The 22,080-nt window shown below is 37.3% G+C and overlaps 3 protein-coding genes across 5 annotated transcripts; 1 reads left to right on the forward strand and 2 right to left on the reverse strand.

Moving 5' to 3' along the window:
- The first annotated feature begins 3,965 nt into the window (after positions 1 to 3,965).
- On the forward strand, positions 3,966 to 13,465 carry LOC115626508 (adenylate kinase isoenzyme 5). 2 transcript variants are annotated; one of them, XM_030521896.1, is made up of 9 exons: positions 3,966 to 3,987; positions 8,298 to 8,609; positions 8,675 to 8,817; positions 10,830 to 11,012; positions 11,089 to 11,197; positions 11,348 to 11,636; positions 12,369 to 12,585; positions 12,651 to 12,815; positions 12,879 to 13,465. In XM_030521896.1, the coding sequence occupies exons 1-9, from the start codon at positions 3,966 to 3,968 to the stop codon at positions 13,263 to 13,265; spliced, it is 1,827 nt and encodes a 608-aa protein (XP_030377756.1). In that variant the 3' UTR covers positions 13,266 to 13,465. The 2 variants fall into 2 exon arrangements, with proteins under 2 accessions (XP_030377756.1, XP_030377755.1); XM_030521895.1 differs by having other exon boundaries at positions 11,089 to 11,636.
- Positions 13,466 to 15,488: 2,023 nt separating this feature from the next.
- On the reverse strand, positions 15,489 to 17,491 carry LOC115626590. The gene is made up of 2 exons (XM_030521973.1): positions 17,091 to 17,491; positions 15,489 to 17,034 (listed from the first exon to the last, which is right to left on the reverse strand). The coding sequence occupies exons 1-2, from the start codon at positions 17,489 to 17,491 to the stop codon at positions 15,489 to 15,491; spliced, it is 1,947 nt and encodes a 648-aa protein (XP_030377833.1).
- Positions 17,492 to 18,616: 1,125 nt separating this feature from the next.
- Positions 18,617 to 21,877, reverse strand: LOC115626404. 2 transcript variants are annotated; one of them, XM_030521768.1, is made up of 2 exons: positions 21,203 to 21,877; positions 18,617 to 20,392 (listed from the first exon to the last, which is right to left on the reverse strand). In XM_030521768.1, exons 1-2 carry the CDS (start codon positions 21,853 to 21,855, stop codon positions 18,787 to 18,789), a joined length of 2,259 nt encoding a protein of 752 aa, XP_030377628.1. In that variant the 5' UTR covers positions 21,856 to 21,877; the 3' UTR covers positions 18,617 to 18,786. The 2 variants fall into 2 exon arrangements, with proteins under 2 accessions (XP_030377628.1, XP_030377629.1); XM_030521769.1 differs by having other exon boundaries at positions 18,617 to 20,367; positions 21,203 to 21,299.
- Between the last annotated feature and the right edge of the window lie 203 nt (positions 21,878 to 22,080).

The following is a 22,080-nucleotide window of genomic DNA, read 5'->3' on the forward strand; positions in this document are numbered from 1 at the left end:
CTCCTACTGAGCCCTTCCCTTTTCAGCGAATATATAATCTATTCAATAAATTAAATAAATTAGATGCAAAGAAATAAATTATTTAATCATTTTAAATAGGAGCCTAAAAATACTCACATAACATAACAGTAAAACGAAGTTAAGCCCAATAATTTTTAAAAAGAAATATAATAGTTACCTTCTTCAAGCTGAGAATTGTAAAGTATAAGCTATTTAGTAGATGCCCTTAAAAAGGAAAAACAGCTTTTAAATCAATCGAATTATCACAAGTATACTAATTATAATGGATTAATATTTAAGCAATACCTTTATAGAGACTGTAAGAATTGCTCCATTTTCTGATTCCATAAAAACACTAATAATAATGAATCGAAAGTATAAGTACAAATAAGGCCTTAAATAAGTTTCTTTTGTTATTTATTATTTAACATTGACAAAACACTCGAAATTCAATTTAGAGATTATTATATTAAAAAATAGCAACAGGGTATAAATTTCAGAAGGCTTGGCGATCTTAAAAGCCTCCCTACTTATAATAAAATTGGTCACAAAAATCAACAAACCTCCAAAGAAACGAGGAAATCAAATTTACTTTTGTGATTCAAAACATACATAGTAGCGGGTGCTAAAAAGTTTTTCTTGATCAGTGCAGTACTTTAAACTTCTTGTATAAAGAATAATAAATAATTTTTATAAAGAAAAGCGTTGGAATAAATATTTTTGAAAGGCTAATAGGCTCATAATTGATTTCAAAATACAACAAATAAAGTGAACATCACTTCTTCAACGAATATTTAAAAAATAGTCGTTTAAGTAGTTTTCTTCTGCAATTTGTAATGTTTGTATAACTAGTCTAACAAATAGATGAGCTGTCCATCATAATTGGGCCACCAGCTCACGCAGGTCCTTACTCTTTCAACACCTCTACATACTATATACTCTTGTGTTTGAACTTTTGAAAACATTTAGTCAAATGGCATTAATCACACAAACCCTCCTCTTAGTTGGTTTAACCCCAGGCACGGGGCTCAGCCCATCATAGTTCTATGAATCAATTGACCTAGCTAGACTGTTGGCCTCATGTTAAATACGCCATATTAGAGAGTGTGTGTGTTGGCTATTAATTACGTTTCAAAGAGCGTTTAATAAACAGCCGAAAAAGCTCTGAGTAAAGAACCCAAGGCCGTTAACCAGAGACAATGAGGACAACTATGACGAGCACCAGAGTGAGCGAACAAGAGAGCGATTCAGGGCTGAAGGCTGTGGTCATTGGACAGGCCGAAGGATTATTATTACGCATAAGCTGGAAATTCAATTACTAATACTATGACAGCTCGCACAGATTGGTGGATTGCTGGATTGCTGGAGTACAAGTGTCAATGTCAGTCTTTGTTGTCCTCGTCGGCCGCACGACACGACATGTCACAGCTCCTAATAACTATTACAACAACAACAACAACAAAAACAAGCTGAGCTTCGCATCTATGTGTGGATCGATAAAAGACATTTGATCGATATCGAAACTTCCCCGAGCTACGGAGTCTAAACACTTTTTCTGTTTTCGAGGGGAGGGGAAGGGCTGGAAAAACTCGGGCACCTCTCACCTTCAGCAACTTTTAATAAAACAAATATACAGGGAGGGGGGAGAAAAACTTAGAGTAGAATTTTAATTGAGCACGCTTTGGAAATGCGGACAGCTGTCAACTGTCAACGTGGCATAAACACAAAGAACTACGTTGTAATTAGCCGTAATTAAGAGTTTGAAATATTAATTGAAAGCCACACGATTTCCTTTGTCATCAGCGACTCACTTGATTGTTAGCCCTGTACCTGCCTGATGGGTTCTACGTGCGCCATGATTGTGCAATTGCATTGCAATCAAGAAGTAATCAAGCGCCTGAAATCTGTTTTGAAATGCCATGAACCAGACAGATAGGTTCGCTGGCTACCATAGTCCAGGATGTGATCATAGATAAACAAACAATTTCTAAACAATTTCATTTTAAAATGCATGGCAAATGCTTTTCTTTGTTGCCTTAAGAACATTACAGAGATATAGTTGACAGATAATATAATTCGAATAAATGATTGGATAATGCGTTTTAAGTATGCCTTTATTTTACACCTTGTGCAGAAAAGTGGAAAAATGGCAAGAAAACGGTTCAAAATAATAGACATAGAATAGAAAAGACAGACAACATTCTTATACGAATGCTTCAACTAGCCATTTCCTGTATTTTTATTTATTTATTTCATCAACATCAACAAGCAAATCTGTCGATGTACAACATATAAATACAATAGATAAATACAATAGATACAAGCTTTATAAAATTAAAGCATAAAAAATTCTATAAAAATTAAAATAATATCTAATAACCCAACAAAAAAGAAATAGGGATGAAGAAATAAAAATAAAAAAACAACTAAAATGAAATTGGAATATATAAAAAATAAAATACATATAACAATATAATTAAAAGGTAAAAAGAGCAGAACAACTGATCCGGTGGTGAAATAAAAAAGTCCATAGAAAATACAATAATATCTAATAACAATAACAATAATATCTAAGCAATAATATCTATTAACCTAACAAAAAGGAAATAGAGATAAAAAATAAAAACAATTAAATGAAATTGGAATATTAAAAAAATAAAAGAGAACAATATAATTAAATACAGAAAGAGGAGAATCACTGATTCGGTGGGGAAATAAAAAATTCCTTAACAAATACGATAATATCTAATAAAAATAATATCTAAACAATAATATCTTTTAACCTAAAAAAAGGAAATGGAGATGAAATAAAAATAAAAAATCAAACATAAAATTTAATTAAAATAATAAAAGATGTAAAGAAACAGGTAGGGGAAGGTCCGGAAGGCTAGATTCTAAATTTGTGGCCCGCACGGCGGTTTTTGCTGGAACAGCTGCAAGTCAAAGGATTTCTTTACAATAAAGCTGCCAAGAACAACAACAACAACAATGACTCAACTAAGCTGACAGCAAGAATATAGTAACAACAACAAAAACATTGTGGCAGTGACAACAGTTTTTGAAAGCGATGTGGACCTACTGGCCGGGGTGGTCGATCGAGTATTTTGTTTGGGTCGCATAAACAATTGGCGGCCAGCAACGGGCCCACCACGTGCACCCATGTGTGTGTGTGTGTGTATCTGTGTGTGTGTGTGAGAGAGAGTGTGCATATGTGTAGTGGTTAGGTGCGTGTGTCAAAGTTTTCCATGCCACGCAAAATCCCGTGGAATTTCGAAACTCTTATGAGAGGCATTGACAAACTGCCGGCGAAGCAAAACAAACCACCACCACTAGCCACACAAATGTCCGCCTACACACACACTAATACACTCGCATACATACACACACACACACACACACTGGCAATTGCAGGTGGAAAATGGTTGGAAATCATAAAATATGCATTAATTGGAAAACGCGAGCACTCGCCTTCTCGGCTTCTAATGTAAAAAGCGAACCATTTGTCATTTTTGAAACTCAGTTTCGTTTCGGACGCTCGAGGAGCCGAACGTGAATGCTCTATTCTATTTATTAGAAATACTATAAGCTGCATAAATCAGAGCTGGTCGCTATGTAGGCATGCAGTGTGTGTGCGTGTGTGTACGTACATCTGTGTGTGTGTGTGTGTCATGTTTATAAAAATAAATGTAACCCAGAGATACGAAAGTACGAGTACATAGTAGACATTTGTATCTTATGCGCATGTGTTTTTCCTGGAGTTGCAACAACTTGTGGTGAAGGAATGTGAAAATGGCTCCAAAGCAGTTATAACAAATTGTAGTATTATTGAATTCAATTGAAAACACCACAAATAATTATTGTTAGAAAATAAGCGACCAATAAACCAATTTTAGTTGAAAGTGCGGCGAGTGTAGAAAGGAAAACGCCATAGCAAAAATTCTGCTATACTGGCCACCGAATGGATAATGGGTATTTGTTTAGACACAGGTGAGTAAATGGGTAATACGAGTTTACTCCCAAATTATCCAATACAAAATGAGATGGTCAATCAGCAGTTAATTAGCAATATGAGAGCGCACAAAACAGTTTAAATTATTTGTTAAATTCAACAGCTAACATACAAGTATTATGAGCAGTTGATAAAAGAGTTTGTTTGTTTTTTTGGCTTACAACTTACCCCATTAATGGGCTGTGCTTGCCGGCTCCAAATATATTTTGTAGGACCTTAAAAGAAAAAAAGGAAAATTATGAAATGTGCGAGTCTTGAAACATCTTTGCAGACAGAAAGAAGATTTTTCTATAACCTAGTGTTTTTCAATGATATTCCGACAAAGAACCAAAAAAGAAAACACATAGTTGATGAAATGTTTGAGAGTTGAAAATCTTTGCAAAGATGAAGAAAACATTTCTAAATCCTACTGTTCCATCGAGAATCAGACAAAGAACAACACAAAAAAAACCCACATAGTTGATAAAATGTATGAGAATTGAAACATATCTGCCGAGATGAAAAAAACTTTTCTAAAAACCTACAGTTCCATCGAGAAGCTGACATGTTGTTTCTAGCTTTTGTTTCCATATTTTCCAGCTTTTGCACAATTCTTTTGATAAAGTTTCCTGTTTAGAGGGTCGCGGAAAGGTTTATCGAACTAGTTCTATATACAGTTGGATACTTTATTCAAAATTACTTTTCCAAACATACATATTGTAGGATATTTTAGCAATTCCTAAAGCATGCTGTTTTGAGTAAACAATTTAAAAAAAAGTTAAGCAAGTTTGAGTCAAAATAATAATTGACTTTTACGAAATCTTGAAAAATTGCTGTTCCTATAAGTGTGGCTCCAACATTCGAATCAATTTTATAGCAGTTTTGCGTGCCGTTTAATAACAAAACTTTACAATACTCGTAATAGTCTTCGAAACCAACATATGGATTTTAAATTCGAAACGCCTTTTGAAACCCGCCATTTATTTGGCATTGGTATTCCATTCTATGGAACAATATTTATTTATGGTTCTTAACTTTAAACGTATTATTTCTAATATTGAAATCGAAGCGATGTTTTCGAAGCTATTTGAATAGCCATTCTTTTTGAATAAATATGTTAGAATATATTTTACATTTTTATATTTTATGTGAAAACAATACGTTTGTAAGATATTTATTCGTTGCTCACCTTATATCGTTCTTCCCAATTTAAATATAATATTGTATATAATACAAGTATATATATAATTGTTGCCAAGAACTGCAGTGGTTTTCTAGACATTTTTAAAAATGACTCTTAGTTTTTTATTACTTAGTTTTTCCATATAATTACTCTAAATAGCTATTTGTATAGCAATTATTTTTGAATAAATATGTTATAACTATGTTTTACATAAATATTTGAAAACAATACGTTTGTATAATAAGTATTTATTCGGTGCTCACCTTATATCCTTATAGGGTGGAACCCCTTTAAATATCTTATAATTGTAACCAATAACTGCAGTGGTTTTCTAGACATTTTTAAAAATGACTCTTAGTTCCATTTCTCTATATAATTACTCTAAACAAGTTGAAAGGTTGCAGTAAAGGTGCAATTGAAAACCGGACTATATATCTGTACTGAACCATCAATATTTTAGGGCACAAGCAAGGCCAAATTAAAGTTTATTGCCACTTATGTGCTGTCCACGAAGCGACATTATGTGCATTAATGGTTCAAGTATCCAATTATTTGACCTTCGTTAAATGAATAATAAATACATTTTATAATAGTACTACCCATATACATATAAGTATATATTCTTTCTGATGATTATTTTATAAGCTTTGCTCAATTACCGCCTCCAATTGTAATCAGTTTCCTGTTCAAAGGACCTTGGGCCTCACCCACATTTGTTTTAACTTTAAGCGGCCAGTCGGCCAGTCAGGTCCTTGGACATGTGCGTTGACCACTACGGGTAAAAACTAATACGCCCACTCCCCTGAGCCACACGGAACGCACGGATAAATGTAAGAACTACGCTCCGTTGTCATAAAAGACAAAAAAGAGATAGCAACAATAACAAAACAACATGTCAATTAAGTAAAACTGCAGGAAAATCAATAAACCTGCTAGGGACAGCGGGGAGGGAAGGGAAATCGGAGGGAACTCCGGACAAATACTGGAAAATGCGCAAAAAGCGGCGTAAGCACGTGAGTTGCGGACTGAGTGGGGTGGAGGGAGGACGAACCTTGCAAGTAGTGGGCCAGCTGATTTCCCATTCACCGGCGGCATGAATGAGATTTGTCGCTGATGACGTAATGCCTGGATTTCTGCATTCAATGGCCGGCAATTAAATAATTGTGAAATGTGCGGCTTAATGATATATGGGCAGCAATTTGTTTTCCTTACATGCGTTGCGGGGCGTAACGGAAAAACACGCCATCCCCGGCAGCACCACCAGCACCACCACCACCAGCAACAACAACAACAGCAGCAAAGTTGGCCAATTCCCTTTGGCCACAAATGACTTCCGCCCGCATTCCTGCAGTAATGTCCTTCAACACGTAAGGCAGTTGCTCTGCGCCTGGCCATACAGTTCGCCATGTTTTGCTAAGTTGCCAACACATCCGGTTTCCGTTTTTGTTGTTGCTGGCAAAATAGTACACTGCATGCAACATGTACTCTGACAAATCAGACATCATGGGTGTAAAGGGTTCAAGTCAAGTGCATGCTACTAGGCCTAGAGAAAACAAATCTATTTTGCAATAAAACAAAATGGGTAGAAAATAAAATTTGTTTCAATTAATAAAGCAAGAAACTCACTGAGCACATATCCAATTATTTCTCTAAAATATCACTTAATGTGTATTTAGAATATTGCCTTATGGTTCAGGAAAATCAAAATGCATTAAGATTTTTGCCCACTCAGAGATACAATTCGGATAAATGCGGCTCACCTTTCTCATAACATAATGGTTAATTTTATGAATTATGAATCAATAATATAGGAATGTAGATTGCTTTAAAGATACCATAAAATACTATATTAATTATATTATTATTAATTTTTTTAAAACTACCTATTAAATTTGTCAAATTGGACACGATAAGTTATTCAAGGACATTCAATCTCAGCCAAAAAATATCACATGATTATTTTGATAAAATATATGTATTTGGTAGAAATAGTTTCAATCACCAATCTCATATTTATTGTTTATTAATGGTTGTTGGTTCTTAGACAACAAACACAAGGGATAGATACATAAACGACCATCAGAAGAGTCTACATACCAAGTTTGGTCAATATGGCCTCATCAGATTTCAAAATGGAGGAGTTCATACAGACAGACGGAATTGTTTAGAAAGAAATGCAAAAGAAAAAAATCGCTAGTGAGATGCTATTTTTTTTAGGCTATTTTCGGGTCAAGTTGTCGTGTTCAAGAAGTAAATGTTTAGTTGTTTATAGAAAGTTTTTAGATAAGCTACGAATTAAGCAAACTTTTAATTTTGCAAATACACAACAAGTATAAGTATTTTGAAACTTTGATATAAAAACAGCTTTTTAATGCAGAAAAGAAACCAGGAAGCAAATAAAGAACATGTTCAATGCTTTTTAACTTAATGAATAAATAAAGAAAGTTTTAAATATAATTAATTGTACAACAAGAATGTAAAACACATTTAAATTAGATTTGTTATTATTTCATCCACAGTTGTATAGAGTTCGTGCTGCAATGACATTTTTCTCGAATATACGAATACAATAAGTAATGAATTATAGTATATAAATTTATGAAGAGCAAGGGAACAATTACGATAGAATGTCGGTGTAATGAGAGTCAGTTGTATACTTGGGTTCAACCATAAGCTTGAAGTTGGGATGCATATATTAAACGGGTTATAAGTACATGAAAATAAGCTTACGGGTCTCAATTAAAAAGCAATTGTGTTGTAATTGGCGATGCAATTGGCATTGGGGTCAACAATTTTTTGAGTAACAACAAAACAATAATAAATTTAGCTTCGAAAAGCAACAAATACGAACAACAAATGAATAAACAACAGTAGATAGTGTATTGAATGCACAAGAATTCTAGCCCTAACATACCTGACTATGTCAACATACTTATGCCAACTACGTTAGTTGCAACTGTTGCTCTCAGGTAGTTACAATAAGGGTCTGATAAGGGTTATTAGTATTTCGTCCCTAATTGGCTGTCAAATAGTGTTTGTTAAGTGGCATTGGTTGTTGGACTGTACATAGATGTGCATAGTATTCCCGTATTTGGTTATTAAATTATTCTTGTGTAATTTTTTCAGATGCCAGCGCGGCACAAGATACCGGCGAACCAGGCAACGATTGGAATCGTACACGGAATGGCCAAAATGGGCCAAACGGTACGACGGCGGCTGTCGATGGAAACGGACGCATGGGCTCTGGAAATATAGCCGCTATCGATATACAAAATGCTGGAAAAATCAAATTCGATCCACCCAAAGTGCCAGTGATATTTGTTTTAGGGGGACCAGGTAGTGGCAAGGTAACCCATTGCGACACCTTCATGCAGGAGCGACGCGGCATAACGCACATCAATATGATGGATCTGCTCCAGCAATATGCAATGGGAAATGGTAGGCGGGAGAAGCAGATCGGGGACTGTTAACTGTTGTTGTTAACGCAATTGTGCCATCCACAGATATGCAAGACTTTTCGCAATTATCATCGAAAACGGTGACCGAGGTGTTGATGTTGGAAATGAAAATGGCTCCAGCTGCCAAAGCATACCTTATATCGGGATATCCACGTTCCATGCGCGACGTCGTCGAGTATTCAGAGAAGGTAATTGACAGGGGAACACAAACACACCAAATACAACAATTGTATATACTTATATAGTATACACACACACATACATACTCGTACATCAGTAAAAGCTAATTTTGTCAACAATTGTCCTTGACCGCTTACGTTTGATTGCCTCGAGCCTGGGCAGTTAGCCTCAACCACACGTACTGACGCGATATTTATTATGAAATTCTTCCATTGCTCTGCTTCTATTTACACAAGAAATTATTGTTCAATTATTTGAACTAATTAACTGTCAAATACAAATGGGACGTCAGCTTGTTTGCTTCGTCGTAATTCCCATAAATTAAAACTTAACCACACATAATTCCCGCCCAACACGCATAACCTAATTTGATGTGCCTGGTCCACAAATCCAAAGAGGGCCTCGCTTCTCCGCATTTTAATCAAAAAAAAAAAAAAAAAGAAGAAGTGGGGACAGTGCCTAAGTACTCCTCTGAATCATTCAATATGGTTAGGCCTGCCAATAAGGTTGGAGCGCTTCAATTATTTATACAGTATGGGGAGAGCTTTATTGATGAATGAAAATATTGAATTGGATTTTGGTTATGACTTGCCACAATTATAGACACAAAACAATCTTCGAAATCACTGCTGTAATTGATTTATTTATATAGTATTTTGACTTGAACGCTAAAGACTTATGATTCCCAAAAAATCCCGGTAAACATATAATACAATGTCTAGCAGGTTTATATATTTGGAAAAATCAGTAATGCACGAAAATTTTTAAAAATTTGTTGTGTATATAGACAATTGGCCTAGCACTACGTTGTTGCTTCTCAAACAAATACGTTTTATTAATAATAATACACCTAATTTTATTATTATTAATAAAACGTATTTGTTTGAAAAGCAATTAAATATTAAAACGTAAATAATGAAATAGTTGAGACTTGAAGTTCAAACATAGAACTTTGCTTTACATTTATGAGTTTTTTAAATATTGTAGATTCGTTTTATTTATTTACTTATTTAAAATTAATAGCAAATGATACTGTCATTTTATATAACAAAGAAAGAGAAAACTTATAACATAAAAAAAGGGGGAAAAAAATAAATTTGTATTAAAAAATTTTTTTTTAATTTCAAAATACCCATTGTGATCGAGTAAAAATAATAAAAACGAGTCCAATGCTAGAGTATCCTATTCTGAAAAGCTATCCAAAATTACATTATTTAGTTGGTAACTAAAATGTATGAAGATTTCCAATAATAATAATATGATTTATACTTTGGAGGATCTGCTACACCGCTATTTGATTTTTTTTCCTTTTTAAAGAAAATCAACTATTAAAATCAGCATCTATACCTTCATACTTGTAAATATTTAAATATTCTTTACATCATCAAAAACCCGTCTGTTTAATAGTGTTTTGTTGAAAAAAAATCATAGTTGAAATTGCTGCGAAGTGCAAAAATAAGAACTGTTTTTAATAAGAAACTAATTTAGTTAAACAGTTTCTTAAATTATACTTTTAACTATAATTTCCAAGTTCAACTATTTTATTTATATTATTATCACCTGATCTTTCTTATAATGGCTAGTAGGGGCTAGAACTAATGCCCAACTTCTTTACTTAAATAAATACTTAAATTATATTGTTAACAATATCTTCCAAGTTCAACTATTGTATTATACTTGTAAGTATTATTATCACCTTTCAATGATCTTTCTTAAAATGGCTTTTGGCCTAGTGGGGGCTGGAACTAATGTCCATACTCTTCTTGTTTTGAAATAAGTATTTGTCGTTTAATAGCTGCCTTTTAATAAATGCTTTAGAGCCTTTTCGTCAGCTATAATTTGAAATATACTACATTACTTTATAATTGTTGCATTCCTTTGTCAAGGGATACTACCAAATATTAGAGATCAGCATTATTTGTTTTGAAATAAAGTTTTGAAATTGTGTATAGACAGAATTTGTAATTGCAAACAATATATTCTACTTATAATACCACAAATTGTCTGCTGTCTTTTTCAGATACAAGTTGTTAACGGCGTAATTCTCATATCCTGGCGACAATCGGTTCTGCAGAAGCAAATCGATTATGGTGCCAAATTAGGGCATGTTGTACTCTCCTTAGCCAAAATGGAATTGGAAAATTTCTTTAAAAATGTGATGCCAGTCGCTGATTACTTCGATCAGAGCGATATGCTATTGGCCGTATGTAGAAATGAATTGCCGTATCTCGATTGCCATGAACAGAATTTCTAATATTATTTTTGTTGCTCTTCGACAGGTTAATGGTGAACGCGCACCCACAGAGGTGTACAAAGATTTTCGCACCGCCGTTCTCGATATACTAAGCACGCTCGAGAACCAAGAGGCCATGCTAAATGGAGTTACAGGTATGGGAATGCATGGTATACCCGGCACTATTGTTAGCGTAGACACCGCCTCCAGTCATGCTCAAGCTCAAGCCCAAGCGCATCAACATCAAATTGCAGAAGCGATTCCGGCGCGACCAGCAACCACCACCACCACAACGGCGATTGCAGGGGATCGAAATGTCCCCAATGCTGTGATAGCCCATATAGCATCCAATGCAGCGGCAGCCGTCCAATCCGCCGGCGGCATGGTCAGCAGAAGTGTGGCGGCCAGCGCCGACGACGACAGCGGAGTGGTGATCACACAACAGCCAACACTTAGCCACGCAGGGACCAGCATGGATGCGGACGCCGAAAGAACTGTGCCACCCATTATCTGGGTGATCGGTGGCCCCGGCAGCAACAAGGTGACACTGTGCCTCAAGGCTGTTGGCCTGAATCCGGGCTGGGCACACATAAGGTGAGCAGAATTAGGGCCTAAAGCAGATTCATCGCATCCTATCGTATATACATACTTAATATTATTAATATTAATTAATTAATGAAGAGAGTTCAATGTTTGAGTAAAAGTAACGTTTGTATGTCCACCAAGGGAAGATAAAGGCAGAGTGTTAGTAAATAGGAGAGACTCCAATGTACCCCTTTTCCCCAACAGTCCCACAATTAAAACCCCCTCTTCTTGGATATTATAATAATAAGCGTTATTCTTTATACGGATCGGTACATATGGAAGCTATATGATACAGCGAACTACAAACTTTGGATTATAGAGAATTACTTTACAAAAGCTTTCAATGCCATTTCTAGTTGAAATCAGGGACCGCAAATAATGATTATGTTGTTTTTTTTTAAGCGAACAAATCATTCCCCTATAATAGCTTTGAGAGAACGAGGATCATATCAATATCCTTCATTTAGAATTATTTATGAATTTATTTTATTATTTATTTTATTACTGATTATTTACCAAGAACTAGAAATATCAATTTTTATTTATTATTTAGTTTTATGACAAAGTCTTCTCTACAACATTGCTCTGACTAATTAGCTTTTGTAAAAAAATAGTTAGTATTTGCGTTATCCTGTTAATATACGAGTACGATTGCGATTGATTTGGCACACCTTAAGTATTTAGTTTTTGTCATTCCAATACAGTGTGTTCTGAATGAAAAATTGCTTTTAATTTTTTAAGCGTTGGTCGTCTGCTCCGAAACATAACCGATTCGGCTCCTCGTGCCAATACCGAAAGCTATGCGGTGAAGGAAGCTCTGGCCGCTGGTGAAATGGCTCCCGAGAAGTCCGTGAATCAGCTGCTGGAAAGCAACTTGAAGCAGTTGAAGGACAAGACGGGCATCATCATAGATGGCTATCCGAGGAATTTGCAACAAGTTAAATATTTTGAGAACAAGGTAAGAGAAGAGAACTTGAAGTTTTATCAGCGAAACTTGAAGTATTGAAAAAACTTTTCCGATAGTACACACAACGTCCACCGATTATTTTGCTGGACTGTTCTAAGCTACAGCTGGGTCGAGGACGCATTGACGATACGGTGTCCTCGTTTCGACGGCGGCTGGAGCTGTTTCGCGAACAAACGCTTCCGATGCTCAAGCAGCTGGATGGAAGCAATCGTCTGCAAATTGTAAATGGATTCGCATAAATGAAAATGATATTCCGAGATATATAACAGTCGATTGCTTTACAGGTGGATGGAGATACGGACAGTCCGTCGGTGCAGCGGGAATTCGAGCGTCTCATACGGAATCACATACAGGCGCTATTGCAAAAGTCGGATGGCACGGATGTTTCGGCGCCGATGGGCAACAATGTGTTAAGGAATGAGCAGACAGACGCCATTTTGCATGATCTGGAGACGAATGTGCCGGGCGCTGTGCCAACAATTAGTCATCATGTGAGCATGATGAATGGCCACCTCAAGAATCGGGGCAGTGGAAAACATGCCACCAACATGATGAACGGAAATATCCGCACACGTCCGGAAACTGGACCCGTAGGAACGCCTGCTCAACCGCGGGATTTCAGGCATATCCTCGAGGAAGCGGAACGCTATCCAGTCGATTCGTATATGTAGACTTTAGATATATAAAGTGTACTTGGTTTATGCTCAACACACAAATCAAGCTCTACACGTATTTAGTAATTAATTATTTTTGTAGAAACACGAAACTTTAATCGGATTTGTTAAAATTTTGATATAAGCTTGAAAAGAGTATGCTGCGCATGTGATTGAGATTGGAGAAAAGTTTTATAGTTTTATATACTTATTAAAAACCTAGGCTATAAGGATCAGCATAAGATTGTTAATGTTGTTGGCTTGTTATGTGCAGATCTCGATGATCGGCAATTTTATTGTACGAGTATGTAGTTGAATAAGAATTTATTTAAGCGATATTTTGCATAGCGACATTTTGCACTCGAACTAGAGTTTCTATTAGATTTATAGGAATAGTCAAAGTAGTAAATATCTATTTGACAAAACTAAATAATGGCAAGTCGCATTGAAAAGGCTTAAATATTTGTAATTGTATTAAGAAGAGAAATTAATTTATGTATAAGATAAAAAGTGCTTATTAATAAAAAGGTGCCTTTTAATAAAAGGCAAAATGAAAACACACAATAACTTAAGTATTGTCGAGAAAACTCCACCGGAGAAAAAGGAAGAGTGAAAACGCTGCCTTCTTTTTGGGAAGCCCAGCTCTACTTTGTAAATACAGGGAGAGAGATAAAGGAAGAAGGATGAAGATATCGATCGAACTAGATCGACAGTAGAAAAGAATTTGCTATTATTAAAATATTTGTTGTTTAAGTCAAAACACTTTCTTTTACCTTACCTTGCGGACCTCATAGAATTTAGCTTGCTCTTTGTATGGGCATTAATTAATGAACAGATCTCGATGCTCATTTGGACTGATAACTGAACACGTAAATCACATTTTGATATTGGCAACCTTCAAAAACATATGTATTTAAATCACATTAACAATCACTTAAAAACAAAACAAAGGCACTGCGCAATTGATTTGAAATCACACGCTCCTACACACATACACAGCACATAAATCGCGCGGCAATTATACATTTGTTTATGTATGTTTATTCATAATTTTACTAATATTTAAAATATAAACCAAACGTTTTCTATTACTAGTTTTCGGCAACTATAACAAAAACAACACGGCGCATTCAAGAAGTTAAGCATAACTGAGCCTTGCTCTGCAGCTGCCCGCAGAATGCTCTCAAAAGAATGCAAAAGAGAAAGCAAAGAATCAAAAATCATAGCTCACAGCTCTCGCGCCTTAATGTTCTCTTTAAGAATGGAAAATAACTGTAAATTAGCTCTCACGCCTGTTATGCACATAAATCGCGCGGCAATTACACAATTTTTAACATACATACATATGTACATTATGCACATTTTACACATAATTATGTGTATTTACATGTTTGTATATAATTTTTACTAATATTACTAATAATTTAAATATAAACTAAAAGTTTTCTGTTATTTTTCCACAACTGCAATAAAAGACGACGCGACGCATTCAACAACTTAAGCAAAACTGAGCCTTGCTCTGCAGGTGCCCGCAGAATGCTCTCTTAAGAATGCAAAAGAGAAAGCAAAGAATCAAGAATCATAACTGTAAATCAGCTATCGTCCCTGAATGTTCTCTTTAAGAATGCAAAGTAGAAATCAAAGAATCAAGAATTATGTTAGTCAGCTCTCGCGGCCGCCGTATGTATATATATATGGATATTAGTAATATACTCACGCAAATTTGTTTGTTGATTCATAAAATTCGTTTGTTTATTTGTAATTTTCTTCTCATTGTTATGCTGCTGCACTGCATCGTGAGCAGTTCGTTTTAGGTAAACTATTTGTACAAAGAAGTTCCTGTAATTAACAACTGGATTCAAGATAAGTATTTGCGTACCTTGTACCCGCAGCATAAATAGTGTTGTATATTAAGTATACGCAGAGTATGTAGGAAGACTATAGAAAGCACTGAGGTGTTTCTTAAAGTAAATATATTCTTAATCAGAATGAAAAGAAAAAACGATAAAAGGGCTGTATGTTAAGTATACGCAGAGTATGCAAGAAGGCAATAGAAAGCACTGAGATGCTCCTTAAAGTAAATATATTCTTAATCAGAATGAAAAGAAAAAACGATATAAACATGCCCGTCTACAAAACAATTTGCCGTTCCCCTGTTGATATCAACACATATAATTTAGTGGAGGAAGTTTCCGATTTCGTTGTCGAGTTATCTCTTGTTAAAACTAACATTAAATTTGATCAATTAATTTTAATATTTTTGTAACAAACACAATACTTTTTGAGGTTCTTGTTGTGAATGCAGTTAGAGTCTCTACTGAATGTGGTCAGACGGCTGAAATCCATGTCCATATCCATGGTCTGGGACTTCTCCCTGTACTGCAGAGTTGCCTCAAACATGGCCTTGTTAGGCAACACCTCCAGACGTACGCGATAGAAGGTCACATCTGGGGGATCCATTGGCGATCGGCGCTTCCGCTGCGATTGTTTTATGCCGAAAAGACGGAGGGGACTGCACACTTTTGTCAGATTGTGCGAGGCCAAGAGCTGATTTATTCGTCCTACCACGAAATGGCACATGTCCTGAACCAAACTGCTGAGTGGCACGAGCTCGTAATTCTCGCAGGCACACCAATGCGCCTTGATGCCTGCATCTTGGCATCGGCGTTCCTTCGGCAACTCATAGAACAAGCTCTGGCAATACTTGCAACTTGGAGTGGGCAAGAGCTGAGGATCTGTTGCCACAGGCAACATGGTTAGATGCTTCAGGGTCATGTAAAGGTCGAAGTGCGAGCTCAGGCGATTGCGATTCGTTTGCAGGGCGCTTGCAAATCGCGGATATTGACGCTTGAACCACGGTGGCAGCGAGATGAAGAGCATAGGCAGACGTTCCTCCAATTGTCCTTCAGGCAGTCTGATAAGGTTGCCATAACGCATGCCATGATCGCTAAAGACTATCACTATGGATTCGTTATAAAGAGACATTGCTTCAAATTTTGTTAAATAGTTGTACAAGAACTGATCGTAGGCCGAGGGTCCGATATAATCGGCAGACGAGAAGCTGTTGGTCCAGAAGAAACCAAACATAGGCTGCTTTTTCAGATAGCGTTGCACAAACTTGGCGCAATACTCAAAGATATATTGCATGCCCGGCCGATGACCCAGACATTGGTTAAAGCCCCTGATGTCGAACTTTGGCAGATGATTCTCCAGGGCCAGCAAAAATGGGCGCAAATAATGATCGACGGGTGCATATTTAAAGCCAAGACGATAGTTATTAAAAGTGTTAATCTTCACACAATCCTCTGCCATTGCTGTCGTATAGCCTACGTATTTAAAATTCTTCCACACAAAAGGCAAACTATCCATGCAGCCCACATGCGTCTGATTATTCACATCACAGTACAGCTGGACAATGTCCTCCATGGAGTGGCCAGTCAGTGTGGCCAGCAGATTGGGAAACGTATTGTCGCCCACCTTGTTGAAACCCTGCAGCTCATGCCAGTTGCTGCTGCCACTGAGAAAGCGACTCACGCGTGGCAAGGTACGTCGCATATTGGCCCGGGACATCGAATCAATGCCAATCATGACTACGCTGGGCTGGCGATGGGCATCGGCTTGTCGCTCCAACTGCAGAAACTTTGGCTGCACAAAGGCCAGGCCGTCTTTAAAAAGCAGACGATCTGTCACGTAACTGGCATTTTCAAAAATCTCACACTGTATCAGCATGCTTTGTATATTTGGGGGCACCAATTGATGGTTCTTAAACCGGATGCCATGCAGTAGTCTACACAAACAGATATTCTTTTCAAATTGCAGTCTTCTCTTTGCACATGAACTAACCTGTATCCATTATCTATCTTTTTTCCTGCCAACTTGCCGCGCTGTATTTGTTGATATTGGCATAAGGTTGTTGGCGCCGACTTGCCCAGCAACTGCCTGGCCACGGACTTCTGCACATTGAGTTGATAGCGACCGTGTTGCGGATTCCAGCTGACAGTGACCAAAGGATCGAGGGACTTGCAGCTGCGCAGCTTCGATCTGTGCTTTGGACGCAGCGCTCGTATCTGCGGTGTTTCGGGGGCAACATATGGCATTTGACACATCTCTGTATTCACGTCGTAGCGCGGCTCAAATGCTTTCGGCAGCGTCTGATTTCCAATGACGACCGTGTCCTGGTAATTAAGGACTTGGCTCTGCACTCGTATTACAGAAATGAGAAGCACACTCCAGAAACAGGACATCACAATGCAGTTACATTTGAAAGCAAACTGACAAAACGAAGCACTAACGTGTCGGCAATCATTTAAGCCTAATTGAAGCATGCTAACGGATTGGCTAAGGTGTGTTGAAATTATACCCGATATTGTAAAATAAGGTGAAAGTTTAATACAAAATGCTAATGAAGATTATTTATTTATATATTGTTATATTTATTTATTTTTTTGTGAGCATTTTGAATGCTGGTTCGCAACCTTTTCGGTGACGAAACCAATAGCATGATAAAAGGCTAAATTTAAATTTAAATGATGAATGTACTCCAAGAATATTTTAAATGGAAATAGAACCGCGTTTTCTGCGGCTCTGCGGAAAGCTATCAATTTTTTTAAGGGGGTTTTTAACTATTTTAACTAGCTGTTTTTCCTTAATTTTTAGTGGATATTCTTGCCAGTTTCCAGTAGTTCTTCTGGTTATTAGCGGATTATTTATCCATTTTATATATATTTATAGCGATTTTGTATACATTTTCTTTCCTTTTTTGCATCAATTTTTAACTGAATTTTTCAATATCTTTAGTGAGTTTTCTAGCCTTTTAGTAGAATTACTTGATATTTATAGCAGATTTTCTAGCGAGATTTCTAGTCATTTTTAGAGAATTTTCTAGCCGTTTTCTATATGCTGATAGTTGTGTTTTTAGCCATTTTCTTCGATAACCGACAACTCCGTTTGGCAAATAAAATTCCTCCACTGAGTCGGATTCGTTATTAGATTATTAGCCTATTATTTATATAGGCTTTGTTTTTCTTTAGTTTTATCTTGTATAAATTCTGCATTGTTTTGATTTTTTTATCGACAGCTATGTATGTTTGTCGATAAAATAAAATAAAATAAAATAAAATAAAATAAAATAGGCATTTTCTAGCCATTCTTTTTCAGCCATCAATCATTGTTGAGTAAAGACTTTCCTTACCAATTTCAAAAATATTAATTCCAATTAAATCATTTCAATAAAGCCACAAAGTTTCACTTCACTGACACACAGAGGTTTTTTTTCTTTCGAGCTCGAGAGAGATAGAGCTGGAAATACGAAACCACTTCTCTATATCCATTTATACTTCTCATTTCTCCTTTCCAAATGCTTATAAAAATACTTTTTGGCAAGTTTAATAAAGAATTTCTTATTTAAAATACAACAAACAAACATTTCACAACATTTGTCACAATTAGCCAAATTTGCAAAATTATCTTTAATTTAGTGCCGACCAGAATTTTTGTTTACAAATACTCGGTATAAAATCAATAGCTACGTTTCAATAATTTATAGAGCTGTCTTGTCGACTTTGCGTGATGCTGTGGTTTGGTTTTGAGGCGGCACATATACACGACAAATGCAAAATTTCTTCGCTGTCTTGTCCTGCACGCACTTGGAGGTATTTTGATAGGAGCTGAGTCGACTTACGTCTGGCACGTGTATACGTTCCAAGAATTTCGTTTCCCGATTGTGAAAAACCGTAGCCTGGAAGCGGCCATAGGGAATGGTATGGAACCTCAAACGGAAGGTCGCAATGCTGCCGTACATCGTCTCCCTGCCATCCTCCTCGAATATGAGTTTGCGTTCGCATTTCTCCAAATCGGAGAGCATCAAGCGTTCGCAGGTTGCATTCGAATAGAACTTCATTAAATAGCCGTTGATGTGTGAGACAACGACCTTGGCCATGAGGTACATTTCCCCCGTTTTGGGAACCGAAATGAAAGTATTGCACGTACACCAATGCTCTGGTATATAGGCATCCTCACAGCTGCGATCCTTAGGCAGTGGATGAAGCAGGGAGCGACTGCTCGGGTACTTTTCTAATGGAGGCAATTCGAAAAATTCGTGTGCATTCAACTGCAAGATGTGCTGCAATGTGTAGTGCAGATCGAAATTGGAGCAGAGACGATTGCGATTCAGTTGCAGTGCCTCGGCATATTTTGGATAGGCATTACGAAACCAGGCTGGCAAGTAGATGTGCAGCAGAGGCAGGCGCTCTTCCAGAAAACCGTCCGACAGCTCCACCAGTTCCCCCACGCGTGCTCCCTGATTGCTGAAGAGCACAACTATAGCCTGTTCGAACAGCTGATGTCCCTCCAGCACACGCATATATTCGAGAAACTTGGCATCCAGACTAGAGGCGCCGTAGTAATGATCGTGCGTGAAAGAGGCCGTCCAAAATAAACCAAAAACTGGCCTGCCATGCTCCTCCATATAGCGCTGCACGAATTGGGTGCAGAACTCAAAGACATAACTGATGCTAAGCCTGCGACCGATGCAATAACTGTGCCCGAAACGCATATAGACCTTCATAAAAGCGGCAATTCCATGCAATAGGGTGTGCAGATAATGGTCCACGGGCACTTGGAGGAAACCCGGCGAAAATGTCGTGAAAATGCCACCACTTGGCACATCATCTGCGAGCGCAGTGCTATAGCCAGCCGCCTTGTACGCCTTCCAGATCCACGGCTGACGATCCAAGCAATCCGGCATGCGCCAAGAGCACAGATCGCCCATTTTTAGGCCAGCCAGTATGGGTAATAAATTGGGCAGAGTGCCGTCCGTAACTTTATTGTAGCCCTGCATTTCAAACCAGCCCTGTTGCTTAACAAACTTCGCCGTCTCCGGCATAGTGCGCTGAAAATTCATTCGCGACATGCAATCCAGACCGATCAGAATAACACTGGGCTGACGCTCAATCGTGGGTGTTGACTGAGGGGAGCTTGAGCTTAGGTTCACCTTCAAATCGATTTGGTTGCGCACTTGAACCAGAGGAAAGGCATCCTGCTGGATAATACGATCGATATTGTTGACGTCATGGCACTCCACAATTATGCCACTCATGTTGGTGGGCAACAGGACATCTTGCTGGAAGTACACCCGTGGATGTATTCTAAGGGCATAGCGTAATTAATTGGGAACTGTTTGTCAACAAAAAGGGGCGTAGAAGCGCTCCCAAATAGTTGTATAAACCCGATCTTTCAAATGAGCCACTCATTGTAGGAGAAGAACGAATAGAACAACTAGTTTGTTTCCCAAAAAGATAAATTCTAAAATACTAGAACTCCCAGCTGCATTCTCAGCACAAAGAGATGAAATAGACGGTCCCAAATAGTTTTATTGACCCCATCTTTGAATTAAGCAACGTTTTTGGGCTTACATCAGTGAAAGAAAAGTACGAATAGAACTAGAACAACTAGTTCGCTTCTCAAAAAGATTATTTCTAAACTACAACTAGAACTCCCAGCTCCACTATCAGCAGAGAGAGATAGAAAAGATGGTCCCAAATAATTTCATTAAACCGATTTTTGAATTGAAGAAGAAGAACGAATTGTTCTAAGAAGTTCATATGTCAAAGAGATTATTTCTAAACTACTATAACTATAACTTCCAGCTGCACTCTCAGCACAGAGAGATGGAAGAAATGGTACCAAATAGATTTATTAAACCGATCTTGGAATTAAGCTAGGTCTTTGGGTTTAGATCATTAAAGGAGAAGAACGAATGGAACAATAAGTTCGTTTCTTAAAATATTATTTCTAAGCTACTAGAACTCCCAATTCCATTCTCAGAACAGAGAAATGGAAAATATGATCTATAATTGAAAATAAAGTTTAAATACACAACATTCCGAAAAGTGCAGGTATTTTCATCAACCCGTACGCCCTACACACCTTAGATTAAACACATTAGCCTTACTTACTCGCTAAATCCACTATCATTTTCGTCTGGGGCTCTAGTCACGGCACGATAATAGCAGGCATAGGACGTCAGTCCTGGAACTAATTTAGGCACTAGCTTTTGATCAACATGTAGCCTATACTGCTGATGATCCGCATCGAACTCTACATTGATCACATCGGTTAGGTTGGAGCACGATTTGAACTTTGATGGACGGTATATGGCAAGCACCTCCGAGGAGAATGGATCTGGATAATGCATTTTGCACCTACGACTATCTACATAGTAGCTCTTTGGCTTATGTGCTCGGGATGTTGACTCGTCTGGGGCCAATAGAGGAATTGCTGCTTCTATCTTTAGTGTGGTGTGCTTCTGTAAGCTGCTGCTAATTATCTGTGATGGTGCCAAGTTCTCTGTTTCTTCTTCATCAAATATTATCCGTCGCATATGGGGACCCCAGCTCTGCATTTCTGCCAACTCATAGATGCGCGGACGACGTTTGGTTGGCGAGGGTACAATCCTATGGTCGAGCTGCGTAGATTGCTGGGGAAAGCTCTCCAGATTGTCATCTTCGGACTTTGTACGATAGTGATTGCAATATATAAAGATGAGTAGTAGAACGAAGAAGATGAGCGCGTATTTGCGTATTTGGAGCAATGTACGCTTTCTTATCATCTTTGATTCAGAGGATTTTGTTGCTTTTGTGTTGTTTAAAAATAGGGAATGTGTAACAGACTACTATGTAGCTTAAACGTGAAAAATAAAACTATCTTTCCATAGAAAATTAATACTTTTATTATGATCAGGATTATGCAAGACAATACTTTGTGTAACGAAACCGTAATTTTGATTCTTTCTCTTGATATGTATTCTATATTAAAAGGTAGTTTATATTGCATC

This window comes from Scaptodrosophila lebanonensis, unplaced genomic scaffold (assembly GCF_003285725.1).
Source record: "Scaptodrosophila lebanonensis strain 11010-0011.00,11010-0021.00 unplaced genomic scaffold, SlebRS2 tig00000085-arrow-pilon, whole genome shotgun sequence".
Classification (NCBI taxonomy): Eukaryota; Metazoa; Arthropoda; class Insecta; order Diptera; family Drosophilidae; genus Scaptodrosophila; species Scaptodrosophila lebanonensis.

What these genes read in the sequence shown, in the direction of transcription:
- LOC115626590 (XM_030521973.1), bottom strand. Translation starts at nt 17,491, where the DNA reads ATGTCCTGTTTCTGGAGTGTGCTTCTCATTTCTGTAATACGAGTGCAG. An exon ending in AAGATAGATAATGGATACAG is followed by an intron (nt 17,035 to 17,090) that starts GTTAGTTCATGT and finishes CTGTTTGTGTAG; the next exon opens with ACTACTGCATGGCATCCGGT.
- LOC115626508 (XM_030521895.1), top strand. Translation starts at nt 3,966, where the DNA reads ATGGGTATTTGTTTAGACACAG. An exon ending in GGGTATTTGTTTAGACACAG is followed by an intron (nt 3,988 to 8,297) that starts GTGAGTAAATGG and finishes TAATTTTTTCAG; the next exon opens with ATGCCAGCGCGGCACAAGAT. An exon ending in AGAGCGATATGCTATTGGCC is followed by an intron (nt 11,013 to 11,088) that starts GTATGTAGAAAT and finishes GCTCTTCGACAG; the next exon opens with GTTAATGGTGAACGCGCACC.
- LOC115626404 (XM_030521768.1), bottom strand. Translation starts at nt 21,855, where the DNA reads ATGATAAGAAAGCGTACATTGCTCCAAATACGCAAATACGCGCTCATC. An exon ending in AATGATAGTGGATTTAGCGA is followed by an intron (nt 20,393 to 21,202) that starts GTAAGTAAGGCT and finishes CTATGCCCTTAG; the next exon opens with AATACATCCACGGGTGTACT.